Source organism: Acomys minous, assembly GCF_964271855.1.
Source record: "Acomys minous genome assembly, chromosome: 18".
Lineage (NCBI taxonomy): Eukaryota > Metazoa > Chordata > Mammalia > Rodentia > Muridae > Acomys > Acomys minous.
In genome coordinates, this window is record NC_140501.1 from 17,432,783 (window position 1) to 17,448,156 (window position 15,374).

Consider the following 15,374-nt stretch of genomic DNA (forward strand, 5'->3'; position numbering starts at 1 on the left):
GGGGAGATCTGGTGGCACTCAGAGAAAGGACAGCAGGTTACAGAGAAGAGACTTGATACCCTATGAACATATGCAGGGGGAGGTAATCCTCCTCAGGAACAGTCATAGGGGAGGGGAATAAGGGGAAAATGGGAGGGAGGGAAGAATGGGAGGATACAAGGGATGGGATAACCATTGAGATGTAACAAGAATAAATTAATAAAAAAAATTTTTTTAAATAATATGCTAATATTTTATGACTATGTAATTAATAAGGAATTCAAATGATATAATTAAAATCTTCAAATTCCATTGTTTATTAAATATTATAAACTGTAATCAAACATAACTTCTTTTAAAAATAAATTATTATGCCTGTTTTTGAGGCGGACTAAGTGGTTAAGAACTTAACATCCTGTTTTGGCTCCTGCCCCTCCCCTGGTTCCTTTTCTCATAGGCAGTGAGTTACAGCACTCAATTCTCCTTAGGCTGCCCATGTACCTGAGCTTCCGGGACTCCACAGAGTGAGAGGAAACGCTACTGAAGCCGAGAACAACCGTAACAATAGCTGTTCTGAGCACATTCCAGACAGAGGTACGAAGAGTGACTATCCGGCTACCCAATGCCATGCTTGTGCCTTTTAAAGCAGCAAACACTACTTTGGGGGAAAGTATTAAGAAAATCTGACTTTTCTCCAGTTGGACACTTTGCTTTCTTCTGATTATGAAATGTTTAAGTGGAAGTGCAGTGTAGCTGTGTGATCTCAGCTGTGTGGGCAGCTGAGGCAGCAGGTCAGCAGATGCATGGACTGCTCTGAGGTACAGACTGAGTTCTGGGACAACCCTGGGATACTCTGTCTCAAAATAAAAAGTGGGCTGGAGGTGTAACACAGTGGGGGGATCTGTGCTAAGCTTCCATGAGCTTCTCCATGAAAAACAAATGGAGGGCAGGAAGAGAAGCAGAAAAAAAAAAAAACCTTGATTATCACTTCAACAAGTAAAATGAACTACTTCAAAGACATGTCTAAATTGTGATTTATCTGATGGGCTTAAAATATTGGTTAAAGACTAGTGGTTTTATTTTCTATGAAGTAGAGACTTTTCAGTTTTAATTGGTATAAAGGGGTCCATATTTTAACTTTCAATTTTTAAACCTCATCCTAACTCACTACAAGAAAGCGCACATTTTGCTATGAAATATAGTCTACTGTATAACTAATCAAAATGGATTATTCAACCCACAACAAGCTTATTCAAATGCAAAATCATTAAGGCACTTTTATATTAACATGCAAGCCCTGGTTCACATTCACTCAAGATGCTGTAGATACCGCGGGTCTGACTTTGTCTTTAAGGCATCATGGAAAGGGTTCTCCAAACACAGCAGCTGCTGGAGCTCAGAGAAGTGACGGGATATGTGGGAGTCACGTGCTAAAAGGAATGTTAAGGTTTTTAAGCAACACCTTTGGCGATCCTGCTTGGATGATGAAGCGTATGAGCACGCTAGGCTGTTACAGTTACAGGGGATCGGGGAATGTACACTTTACCTTTAAGATTGAAGGGAGAAACGCAACTCCAATTCTGAGGTTGGAGCACAAGTGGCACACACATATGCAAAAAAACAAAATATGAATGCTATAGAAACTAAAGTGAAATTTTAATAACTTGATGTTTGGTAGCTGAGCTTCCTTGTAATTTTAAGTTACTTCCTTAATTAATCTCTCCCAATTAGGCACTGAAGCTCGCCAAGCTGTGTCTTTCCATGCTAGTGGCTTTACTTCAAGGGTGCAACACAGGTACTTCAACCAACAATAAAGACTCTATAAAGGGGAAGAGTAAAGCGAATTAGGAAAAACAATTTAGGAGGCTCAATTAGCAAACAAAACTATATGTTTTATTTACCAAAAACAATGAAAAAATCATAAAATACAAGAGGTAATAAAACATAGTAAATTTTATTTTTCCTTAATACTGGAAAAATGGCCCTGAATCGTTAGATGTACGTTTTAGGCATAGTGTCTAGCAATCAATTTTGTATGTTGTTTATGGCTATATTAAATGATTTTTTTTACATGTAAGCAGTAATGTAATTTCCATGATCTTTACTGTTAGCATTCAAAAGCTAAGATAAAAATGAAAAGAAAACCATATAAAACAAAAAATGATTTGTAAAAAGCCAAGCACTGCATCTCATCGATGTAAAAGCAGATTCCAGTTGACGCAATGGTTGTACACTCACCACACAGACACTCCTCACCCCTATAGTCCACAGATACATTGCCATAGCACGAAAGTAGTATTGAGTATCGCAATTTGGGTTATATGTTTTTACAAATTAATTTTGCAACCACTAAGCAAGGCGCTATTAACAGACCAAAATTTTATTTGCTAAGCTTAACAAACATTTAAAGAAAAATTACAGTAATACTGAAAGATACTTTTATTGGCTTTTTAAAAGACAAATAAAATGCAAATGAGAATATATTTGGTAAATTACTTTTTAATTATCTTAGATGTAAATAAATATAAGATCTAAAGCAATATCTTCTAGTAAGAACTGCTAAGGTGAGTAATCTAAGGTTCTCATTTGAAAATCCCTAAAACTAGTATTGTCCCCTAACTTTTTTTCTTTAAAAGACATTTGGTATACTCATATTTCTTAAAGTTCATCCTAAACCACTTTATCTTTAACAAAGTTTATTTCTATATATTTAGTTTACTTAATTTAAAATTAATGAAAAGATATTTAGACACAATTTCTAAGAAAACAATGTAAAAAGCAACTTATGCATGGTTATTTACAGGAGTTTTCCTAAATAAAATCATATCCAAAGATTCGACATATTCTTTCTAATAATCACACTGTGGGTTTTCATAAACATCATATATAACCAAGAATATTTCATGTGTGGAATTACTAGATGAAGCTAAGAGCCAGAAACTAAAGCATTTGACGACATTAGTAACGTAGTTATTACACTGATGGCCAGTCAGAAGCTCGTCCATGCCGAAGACTGTATCGCTGACTCTTGCAATATCATCAGACACTGATTAACCGAGCGTGGCTGCACTGCGCTGCTACAACTTTACAAATTCTTTCAAGTATATGTATATCGTTTAAACAGGTAAATATGCAAGTGTGCAAAATAAATGAACTATATATAATTAAGGAATGAACAGAAATGGCTTTTCAGCATAAACCATCCTGCCATTTAATTTCAAAGCTCCGCCTTTCACTACATTTCTTCTGTTCTCAGTAGTCTTCTATCTTAGCAAAGTTGAAGGTTTACAGATGATGTGGACATTTCACATTGGCATAAGAAAGGAATGTTGGGCTGATGCACTCTGGAGACAAAGAGAGTAGTCTTAAAATGTATTAAGTTATACTAGTAATCTTAGTACAGTAAAAACACATTTCACAGCTGCATTTCATTTAACTATATAGCAGTCTTTGGATGAAGATAACAATGTGGTTTTTACATTTTTCTAAAAGACAAAGCTTCTATATTTACATTATATCTGACTCTTTAAAAAACCGCAAAATCATTATATTACTGAGGGAACAGTATTCAAGTTAGCAAACCCTTGGTGCCAGTAGTCACAAAGACATTCTAACAAGTAAGAAGAAACTTTGGTATCGTCTCAGAATAGGAAACATTAAAGAACACTTAAACTAATACTTCCATATAATCCAGAAATATATTTTAATATAGACATTATATTTATATTTGTGTTCTTCAGCAGAGATGGTATATCCTTTTTAAGTTTTCAGTTAAAATGTGCTTACATAATTTCCTTTCTTTGCTCTAATTCCTCTCACCCATGTCTCTCTTGAAATTAAGGCCTCTTTTTCTGTTACCATTACACACACACACATATATATGTATATAATACACACACACACACATACACACATGCATGCCTAAGTAAATACAACCTGCACAATCCATGTAGTGTTATAATTTCAAGGCTGATCACTTTGTACTGGCTAACCAACTAGGGGGCTCCTCCCTGGGGAAGACTTTCTCCCAACCTCAGCATTCCTTAGTTGCCTGTAGATCTTTGTCTATGGGTGGGGCCCTTATAGTAAGTCACATAAGCTATAAATGTGTCATATCATAACCACACACCTTGCTTACAGGAAGGAGCAAATCTTACCTCAATAGCTACAGTGGGTTGTTTCAGGAGCTCTCCATCATCGAACTCCTCAGACACTCAAGCACACTAGATACAATGGTATGGTATGTACACATAACATGGCATGCATCCTCTGCTCGTGAGTGTGCATCACCTCTGCTTATGTACAATACGTAATATAACAAACACTACATAAATGATTGTTACACTGAACACTCTGAATAGTGGCAAGAGGAAAATGTTCATATTCTGTATGGATGTAATTCTTTTTCAAATACTCAGCAATCCATGGTTGGTTAAGCACATGGACACAGAGCCCATAAATACAGAGAATTAAGTAAAGACATAATGTCTCTTTATGTGAAGAGATTCCTTGGCTGTTTAATGAATAAATACTGACTATACACACAACTTCCAGAAACTCCCCGAGTAACTATGATGTTCTCTGTTCATCTCCCCCCCCCCTTTTTTTTCCTTAACTATGTGACAAAGTAGTTTTCCTTTTTTTTATTAATTTTTTTATTAATTTATTCTTGTTACATCTCAATGGTTATCCCATCCCTTGTATCCTCCCATTCTTCCCTCCCTCCCATTTTCCCCTTATTCCCCTCCCCTATGACTGTTCCTGAGGGGGATTACCTCCCCCTGCATATGTTCATAGGGTATCAAGTCTCTTCTTGGTAACCTGCTGTCCTTTCTCTGAGTGCCACCAGGTCTCCCCCTCCAGGGGACATGGTCAAAGGTGAGGCACCAGAGTATGTGAGAAAGTCATATCCCACTCTCCACTCTACTGTGGAGAATGTTCTATCCATTGGCTAGATCTGGGTAGGGGTTTAAAGTTTACTGCCTGTATTGTCCTTGGCTGGTGCCTTAGTTTGAGTGGAACCCCTGGGGACAAAGTAGTTTTCAATCACAAATCTGTGATCATTCTGTCTTTCCCCTAGATGTCTACATGAACTTCACATTACTTTTTCCTTTCTATGTAAGTATTTTGTTATAAAAAGTACTCTTTTTAAAGCCTTCATGTTTTATGCTGCCAATTGTTTCAAATGTGGCAACTTATTTTTAAAAAGCTGAGAAAGTAGGATTTAAGTTTCTCTGGGTATGGTGGTGCACACCTGTAATCCCAGCCTTAGGAGGGGCCAAATTTATAGCAAGCCAGAGTTAATAGCACAGGCCTGCTCAAAAGACCAAGGGTAAAGGTTAATGTGCTTGCTTGTTCCACATGCAATGTACTGGGCTCAATTCCAAAAGCATAAAAATAAACAAACTAGTTCTTGTTTATAGTTTTGTATTTTAAAATTGAAATTCATGAAATTCAATTTAATTTTTTAATTTTTTAAAAAGATTTATTTATTTATTACGCATACAGTATTCTGCCTGCGTGTACACCTCCATGCCAGAGTGGGTACCAGATCTCATTATAGATGGTTGTGAGCTGCTATGTGGCTTCTGGGAATGGAACCCAGGACCTGTTGGAAGAGCAGACAATGCTCTTAACCTTTGAGCCATCTATCTCTCCAGCCCCATGAAATTCAATTTAAAGCTGGGTGGGGTTGTGCACGCCTTTAATCCCAGCCCTTGGGAGGAGAGGCTCGCAGATCTGTGTGAGTTCGAGGCCAGCCTGTTCTATAGAGTTCCAGGACAGCCACTATTACACAGTGAAATCATGTCTCAAAAAATAAAACAAAAAAACAAAGCAAAACAAAAATGTTTAATCTAACTTGGTAATTCTAATAATCTATTAACAGTACAGGCATACCAAATACACTAAGTAAAACTTATGAGAATACATTAAATATTTAGTATGTATTTCAAAACCATGACTCTACAATGTGAATAAACAAGCAGATCACCATTTCTTACCTCTATAGTAAGAAGAAATATCTAGTTCTGTGCGCAGCTGCCATGCTTTCAGACATGTTTCTGACTTTTAGATAATTAACAAATCCTCTGAAGAAAAGGAGCAGGCCTAAAAAGATTGAAATAACAGATACACTCTTAGCATTAGTGAGCAAGACAAAATAAACGAGTATAAATATAATTCCTTCTGCCCAAGGAAATAAAGTTGAATTCTATTTATTCTACAATATATCTTACAGTAGAATGATAACCCCATTATAGTAAAATCTAATACAACTTTACTGACATTCTTTCAATTTCTAAATCCTAACTGTAACAAAATTAAAACAAATAAAAATCCAAGGTCACATAGAAGTATAGAAGTGACAGCTTTACATAGCAAAGTTAATATGTTTTAAATGAGCCCACTCCTAGAAATCCTCCCTTTATAAAACTTTCCACTGACCATAACTACTGACCAAGGAAGATATTTATTTTTAAAGTACTCAGACAAAATGAGTACACATAGACGCTAACAGTGCAGATAAAAATTAAAAAAAAAGATTGTCTGGCAATATAAAGTACCTGCCACTTGTGAAGTCTGTATTCAAAGATGGGTAAGTTTTTACATTTTTATTTTGTTTATTTTTAATTTTTCCTTTTTTATATATACATTTATATTGTTACATATATATACAATAAACTACTTACAGCAAGAAGACCCAAGAAACCATCAAGAATTATATAAATGTTATATTCATAGTGTTTTGGCTATTTATATTTGGCTTACATTCAGAATTTTATACATTTTTATTTTTAACTAATAAAAAACCAGTATCAAAAACTGAGAGAAGAAGAGCCAGGATGGCCTTGAAAGCAGCCACTCTAGTGACTTCTTTCTGTTTAGTTAGCTGAGGGAGCTAAGCAAAATATTATTTTTAAATAATACCCATTTACATTACATTCATCTTTAATGTTTCAAAACCAATGCCTATGAAATGCTTTATAGTTTCAGATGAAAAGTACTCGGTAAGCGTAGGAGCATGAACATTGTACGCACAAGCCTGTGGGATACTTAGGCATGCGGGTTCCTGGGAAGCACTTATTAACTGCAGTAAATGTGCTGGTGAATTTGACATCTGAAGTCTAAAGTCTAATGTTTACGCACTATCAGACGGTAATCAAAGCACACAGAAAGAGGTGTGTTTCTAACAGACTGAAGAGAAGATACACACACACACACACACACACACACACACACACACACACACACACACGTACGATGACAAAATGAAGAAGTGACATTTCAGCTAAATCTAGTTCCACTTGCTTTCATGCCCAGCTTCTCCATTTGTGATTCTCCCTCTCTGGATTCTACCCACATTCCCTTCCAGATGCAAGGCAAAAACATAAACATTGTTTTTGTTTTTCAACTACAAAAACACTATGAAAAATAGATATTTTGTGAGATGTCTTCCTTTGTCTATGAAGCACCTAGTTCTTAGACACAGTTTGTTCTACTTAGGCATTTCTTAAATTTCTACAGCCCACTCAGTGACTTAGGGTCTTAGCATCCCACTTATATTCAACATTGTTTTAGGTTTGTAACAGCAGCATTTTAGTCCTAGTCAAGTCTCCTGTAAATAAATGCTAGATTCTGGCTTTCCTGGAGGACAGGATTGTCATCTGCACTCTGTTCCAGTTACCTACCTCCAATGGCAGAATTCAGGAACCTAGGATATAATTAACAATATATAATCCAATCTTGACCCCTATATAAATGACACCCCAACATAGTTACAACATGAAAATATTTTCACTATATAACAGAAAGAATTTAATGACCTTAATTGACCACTAATAGTTTATTTCTAAAAAATCTTAAAGGCCCAACAGCATGACTAAAAACCTAAAGAGAAGACTGCCACCTACTGAAATCTAAAAGAATTAAAATATGAATTGTCAGTCAAGACATTTGAAATGTGGGCCAAAGTATAATATGATGTTAAAATCAACTTAATTACCATTTATTATTGAAAACCCATAAACTTCACCAACATCATAAAAACATGCCTTTCAAAGAGACAACTACACAGAAGGGCTGTGATCACTGGACATGAACCTTTCCCTGCACTGCTGGATTAATGATTAATAAAGAGCTCATTGGAAAAGCACAAGCAATGTTTCCAGGATCCAAAACTAAGAGAAGAGCCTGAATGCTCAAAGCCCCATACTGGCTGCATTATCATTAAAATTATGCATGTGTGTTTCCAAAGATAATTAATAAAGAGAACAGTGTTTTAATTAGGTAGAAATTTCAAATTTTGCAGCCCTCGTTTATCACTCAACTACTGAGTCCCACACTGACAGAGCTGAGCTAAGTGAGTAAAAGTCTAACGTGAGAACTTATTTCTGTACTACTAGTAACACAACTTACTTGCACTTTAAGATCTTAAAAATGCCAGTTAACTGAGTAATAAGATAGATTATTTAAACTAAACCGTACTAAGAATAAACTTACCAAGCACAAGAAATATCCACCAAAGCCAATACTGCCCATTAAAATAGCCAGTAAAATAGTCAGAAAACTGTGGAGTGAACATAAATATATTAATCATGTTTAATTAAATTTGAACATTCAGGTTATCCTGGGTTTCAGAACATCTCTTTAAATAATCTTTAACACTTAAAAACAGCATATAAAAACAGCACCAAAGGAAAGCACAGGAATAATACTTAATGGTATACATACATAGTTGAGGAAAAACTCACTTATGTGACTGCAAACGTCTGTAAAATACTTTATAAACAAAAACTCCAAACTGCTCGCAAGAGAGTAAATGCCTAAATGTTATCTACTGGAATCAAACATTTCCTCCTTGAGAAGTTTACATCAGTTTCTTATACTCTCTCAAAGCCAGAACTACCATCCCACATGTGCTGCTGCAACCTGCTGCTTTGGATATTAACACAAAAGCCACATTAGTTTAATCTTATCAGGCGGGGATGTTCTGGTGACCTCTAAAACGAGAGGTTCCTGACCTTCTGTACACCCCCTACTGCTAATCACTGCCAAAAATACTAGGCACATAAAGGCTCCGAACTCATTAGAGACTTTTTATTTTCCAACTAGACGCCTGGCATTCAGCTGCCAGCAGTGAGCTGAGAATAGCTAAATGAGCCTTGAAGTGGCATTTCAACAGTTGTCATGGCTGGCCATGTCAGCCTGTCTGTCCTGTTCTGTGTGAGGTGGGAGCTCAAGGGGCAGCGGGAGGCTTCCCGGCACAGGACACAGGCAGCTTCTGTTGAAGCTTCTGCACTCATGGAACTTAAAAGTTAGCAATCCATTGTTCTTAGCCTATTACGGATAATTCTTCCCATTTATGTGGCTTTTGTTTGTTTGCTTTTAGAAATAGGGTTTCTCTGTGTAGCCTTGGCTATCCTGGACTCGCTTTGTAGACCAGGCTGGCCTCAAACTCATAGTAGTCCTCCTGTCTCTGCCTCCCAAGTGCTGGGATTAAAGGGGTGTGCCACCATGCCCAGTTTTATGTAGCATCTTAAATTGTCTTAAAATAATTACTTTTGTGTTTCAGATAACCTATTCTAAAAGTTAAAGGGAAAAAAAAGAAGCTTGTTTTAAATGATTTCTTTCTACTGGCTTCCAAACAATTTTATTTACCTAAAATTTTTGTTAAATGCAAATTGATACTTGAATATGAAATTAAAAGTATTTCCAACTATTTGTCAGTAACTTCCATAATGATTAAAAATCTACAGCTTTGGTAATAAAAATACAAATTATACATGGTGTTTCAATTTGAGAAGATTATCAAAACATGTTTTTAAATTTTCTGAAGCACTTTCTTTGAATAATTTTAAATTAATAAATAATATTGTCTAAATTATAAGCTAAGAGTTATAAAAATTCCAAGGAGTTAGAATATCATAGTCCTATGGAATGTATTAAAACTGCAATTGTTGCACACTCCCACACTTAAAAGATACACAGTGAGAAAAAAGCTGACAACTGAAAAAGTGCTTTTTTTTTTCTCTTTGAGATGGTTTCTCTGTGTAGCCCTGGCTGTCCTGCACTCACTTTGTAGACCAGGCTGGCCTCAAACTCATAGCAATCCACCTGCCTCTACCTCCTGAGTGCTGGGATTAAAGGTGTGTGCTACTATTGCTGATGTGAAAATTTACTTTTTAATCAAGTAACGTTTTCTAACAGTTTTAGACGCTGGAAGAAATAAAAAAGTAAAGAACCAAAACATTATATTTTCATCACTATGCTTATAATACTTAATAAGAGGCAACCAAAAGTTCCAATGAAAGATTAGGTATTAATGTCCTCAAATACAGGCTATCCATAATGGATTGACTTCCTTCTTGTATATCAAGAATGACTTTAATAAATTATCAACATCAGGAAAATTAAAAAATTAGTTTTTGAATTGTTTCGCATGTTCAAAGGTTTCAATGATAAATTACGTTTGAATAACAGCAACAGTTCTACTGACAATACAGCTAAGTCTGGACATACTTAGCCCCACCTTTTTTCAGTTTCTTTAGCAAGAAAAGTGTAGCTTTCTTTGTCTTTGTGTTTGTTTACAACAGCTAGCAGTTTTAAGCTCATGATAGGAACTCACTGGACATTTTTGAAGTAAAATTAAAACAAAAAAAATCTGTTAGAGGACAATTCTCATAATGGTTCAACCTTTAATCATCTTACAATAAATTAGTATATAAATCCCAACCAAGAGTAAATAGATTAACATTCAAAACCTATAATCTAGGCTGGAGAGATGGCTCAGCAGTTAAAAGGACTATCTGCTCTTTCAGAGGACCTGTGTTCAAATCCCAGCAACCACATGGTGGCTCACTGGGATCTAATGCCCTCTTCTGGCATTCAAGTGTACATGCAGATACAGCACTCATCTACATAAAATAAATCTTTTTTTTAAAAAAAATCTATAATCTTATATGTACCAGTACAGGATATGTTAAGAGTCAAAACCCCACAAAGCTTTAAAACAAATATATCATTCAGAGTACTAATTTTTGTATAATGGTTACTTTTAATAAATCAATAAAATACATGCATTACCAAAGTGTCTGAAGCATTTAAAAGAAGCAAATATTTTAGACCTGTGATTCTACTGAAAACTTTAGGAAGATTTAGCTCTTCTAATCAGAAAGCAATGTTTGAGTAAATACCATCTGTATAATTTACATAATTTAACTTAGTAATTGTATGAGAATATTTAAAATTCTGTGGACAGCTGTCATAACATGGTGGTCCAAGAACAGAGTTGTGTGAAGGGAATTCCATGTGCTTGTGAGAAAACAAGAGTCTTGTGGCCTCAGTTTCTCGAAAAACATGGGGTTGTTCTTAGAATGTGCTTTCGTGCCCCCCCAGGTGTAGGGATAGAAGTGAGTTTGCTTCAGATGTTACTATTCATATGTCTCTTTGTGACTGTATACTTTACTCAGGGGATTTTTCTTAACCCTCAGAGGATAAATTGTCTGAGGCTGTGAAAAAAAGGGGCTCCTGCATAAGACTTTAATTTTTCTCGTTTTTAGGCTCCAATCTCCCACCGCCTTTAGAGTGGAAAATAGATAGCTTCTCAAAAAAACTTGACACAACAATGAATAAAGCTACCCTTGGTCAGCCTTCTAGGTCTATGCTTTAAAAACCCAGAGGAGAGCCTGCAGATATGGCTCATTAGGTAAAGGAACTTGTCACCAAATCTAATGACTTGAGTTTGAACCCCTAAACCCACATGGTGGAGGGGAAGAACAGACTCTCACAAGATGCTTTCAAAATGTGCCCCCACCAAGTGCTTGCTGTCACACACAAACACTCAAACGCTGAAAGCTAATGAAGGAAGAACCATTTGTTTGAATGAATGAATGAAAGAAAGAAAGAAAGAAAGAAAGAAAGAAAGAAAGAAAGAAAGAAAGAAGCTCAAAGGAAACCTTCAAGAGGCAAAAGTAAGAAACAAGCTGTATGAATTTGCCTGACAAGAAAAGTTGTTGAGACAGGAGCAAGGAAAGGACATTTTGTTTTCCCCTAAACACCACCTTGTAAGTGATGCAAAGTACAGAAAGTTATTTCCGGGAACTGGTAATTAAGAAAGGCATTCCTTTTATATCCTTGGGACAAGGGATAAAAAAGCTTTCTCTTTCTTTTTTGAATCTTGAGATAGGGTCTTACAATGTAGCCAACAATGGCCTCAAAATCTTACTGGCTCAACCTCCCGAGCGCTGGGCTGTGGGTGTATACTTTATACCCGCCAGAATGAGCACTGACAGCTGCTTCATAGGCCTTTACTTCTGAGTTCTCAAAGCTTTAAGGAGAAAGGAAATATTTACTTATTATTTGAAACAGAATTTTCCAATATTCATCTCTTCCTGGTGCATTTCTAAATGTCAGAGTTCTCAGTCAGATTTGAATATACTTTTTAAAAGTCCTTGGCAACCTCTAAATTACTCTTGGTGACCTTGGTATCTCTTTGGCCAACCTTAGGTAAGATCAAAGGGACATTATAAACCTCCTTTGAGGACACTTGAATTCACAATAACTTATTAAGCAGACATCTTCCGTTTTATTTAAGGCAACTTGTACTACATCACAATGGCAGAAAGCATGATCTGCTCTAAACATACAAGCTGTTTACATTCCCGTACACTGGGCAAGGTACTTTCCTCTCCAGCCTCAGAGATAGTCCCACCGGGCAGCATTTATCAACTTACGAGGAAACCAAGAAGATGGTGAAAGCATTTAGGTAACTGAAAGTGAGGTCACAGATACCAAAATATGGAAGCATTTTCTTATTTCAATGTTTTCCCTAACATCTTTCACATACAGTTATGGCATAGAGTTTTACCAAGTTTTCATAGTTACAGAATGCCAAAATAAGAAGTGTTGTCTTTACTCTGTGGAATGTGTATGTATAAAGCAAACACTGTAACAAACACACATTTTGGATAGAAATTACCAAGATGCTCACCCTGACAATAAGGATCCATTTGATCAGTGACAGGCCAAACCCACAGATAGCACCGTACCTCCCAGCTATGGTGTTGGTGATACAGAAGGACAGGCAGAAGCCAAGCCAGTTGAAAATGAACGCCACTAAAAAGAACAGAAACATGTTTTGAGGTCAAATTTTCTATACAAATAAACAGAAACACTGCTGTAATAAAACAGCAGGGTTTTTACTGTTGTTGTTGTTGTTTTTAACTCTACTCATGGGCTGTCCTTATAGACTGCCACAGCTTGCTGTTTGAGATCTACCAGCTACGATATAATAAGCAAATAAACTGGTAAACTTGGGTTCCTGTCAGTTTCCTTAAGCCAATCTGTTCCTTAAGGCTTATTACTAGTATGCAAAATAATTTTTATTGATGAATTTCAGTTTTCATTAGTTTTAGGAAGCACACAGAGTAACTGTTTTTACTTTTCATACTTGTATATCATTATACTTGCTCATATTTGCCCTTCACCTCCCTCGTACTCCCGGCCCTTCCTCCTACTAGATATTCCTCCTCCTCCTCCTTTAGCGATCCCTTCTACCTTCATGTATGGTGCATATATAATATGTGCAGATTTAAATATATGTAACATAGTTTCTGTATGTGAGAAAGGGATACTTGTTTTCTTGTTTCCTTTCCATATTCTCATTTGAAACTTCACTTTATACCAGCAAAACACCAGATCTTAATATTACTCCTTAGGAGTCTCACCTCCAAGGGATCAGTCAAAACTGGGTATGTTGCAAAGATTAAAAAAAAAAATTTTTACCAACTCCTATTCTAGTCTCTTAAAAAAAAAATGAGATGCACTTTATAGTCCTACCTAAGCAAATATGAGATTACTTCTCGTATTCTTACTAAACATTATGGGATACACACATTTCTTCCCTTTTATTTTCTGCGCAGGAAATTGTAATTTTATCACTGAATTTAATTGCAAATCTTGTTTAATGTTACATGAGTTAAGAAGCAAAAACACGAGCCAGGCATGGTGGTGCACGCCTTTAATCCCAGCACTTGGGAGGCAGAGGCAGGTGAATCACTGTGAGTTCGAGGCCAGTCTGGTCTACAAAATGAGTCCAGGACAGTCACGCCTACACAGAGAAACCCTGTCTCGAAAAAAAAAAAAAAAAAGAAGCAAAAACAGCCCCTCTGGTGATGGGCAAGAGGCACCTTGTTGGTGCTGTTCTTATATCAGTCAGGAGCAGAGCAGCTGGCAGTCCTTTGTTCATCCTAGCTTGATGCCTGGCTTCGTGGCCAAAGCTGTCTTATGCCTAGGACTCAGAGTAATCAAATTAAATCCAGGCAGTAAAGCACAGGAGGAAGGAGACAGACAGAGACCTGCAGGCTACCATGCCACCTAAAGACCTGCCCTCCAGTGCACAGCACAGGCTGCCCTTAAATAGCTACTTGCTGCCAAACAAGAGACGCGCCAGCTGCATGGCCGACTGTGGCGGGAGCCAACACAACGTGAGGACGTGGCAGTCAGATGGGAAAGGAAGAAGCAGAGCAGCTTGAGCATTATGAAGGAGATGGAACGGGAGACTCAAGGGTGGAGAGGACTAGCCTGTTGTGGGGGGCAATCCGCACCACCGCAGGCCATGGTGAGATCCCGAGTGGCAGCTGAGGGCCATGTCTGAGTCTGTGGCTACGCAGTGGCAGAGTAGGTGTTAATGTCCATGGCTCATGTTATCTCTAGAGAACAAGATGATGTACCTCATCGGGGCAGCCGCCAGGAAGCACATGATGTCCAGGAACGATGTATAATTGGCCCCACCCCGCACTGGCTGTGCCATGCTAGAGAGCTGGCCCCATCTCACACAGGCGGGTGAGCCAGCCCTGAGGGTGTGAGAACAGGAAAGCCAGCACAGTCCCTCAAAGGCTGCAGCACTTGGGAAAGTGGGGGGCATACCTTGACTTGGCAGCACAGTGGAGCTAGCACTGGATGTGTGGGTGCAGATAAGCTGGCCCAAGGGCATGAAAGCAGGAGAGCTGACGCTGCCTCCTGCTGATGGCTGCCTTGTGGAGCCTGGAGGAGCAGTGCTGGAGAGCTGGCCCTCGTGCTATGCGTAAGGCCAGCAGGCTTATACCAGCTTCAGCTACCACCCAGGCGCAAGGCCAGGGCTCTGAATCGACTCATCCCAAACTGTGCATCATCTCATGCTGGGGCATGAGAAAGGGCCAGTCCTGCTGTTCCAAAGCTGCGGGATCTCCAGGACACAGGGCAACAACAGGGTAACTGGGAGGAGTCCCAGTGAGGATCCAATATTCATGGCCTCACAGAAGCCAGAGATCTCAAAGCATTCCAATGACTCTCTGCACTGAGCATTTGCAAGTGAAGATGTGTGGACAGAGGGATGTTCTGGGGGACACACTGACATA

At 37.7% G+C, this 15,374-nt stretch overlaps 1 protein-coding gene across 1 annotated transcript in view; it reads right to left on the reverse strand.

Moving 5' to 3' along the window:
• Positions 1-1,914: 1,914 nt before the first annotated feature.
• NDFIP2 (Nedd4 family interacting protein 2) overlaps positions 1,915-15,374 on the reverse strand; it is a 49,614-nt gene continuing 36,154 nt past the window's right edge. Inside the window, exons 5-8 of the mRNA XM_084767522.1 lie at positions 12,968-13,092; positions 8,479-8,545; positions 5,982-6,087; positions 1,915-3,323 (exon numbers count right to left, since the gene is read on the reverse strand). Of these exons, the coding sequence (XP_084623648.1) occupies positions 5,984-6,087; positions 8,479-8,545; positions 12,968-13,092 (296 nt within the window). The 3' untranslated portion in view covers positions 1,915-3,323; positions 5,982-5,983. The remainder of the gene's footprint in view (positions 3,324-5,981; positions 6,088-8,478; positions 8,546-12,967; positions 13,093-15,374) is intronic.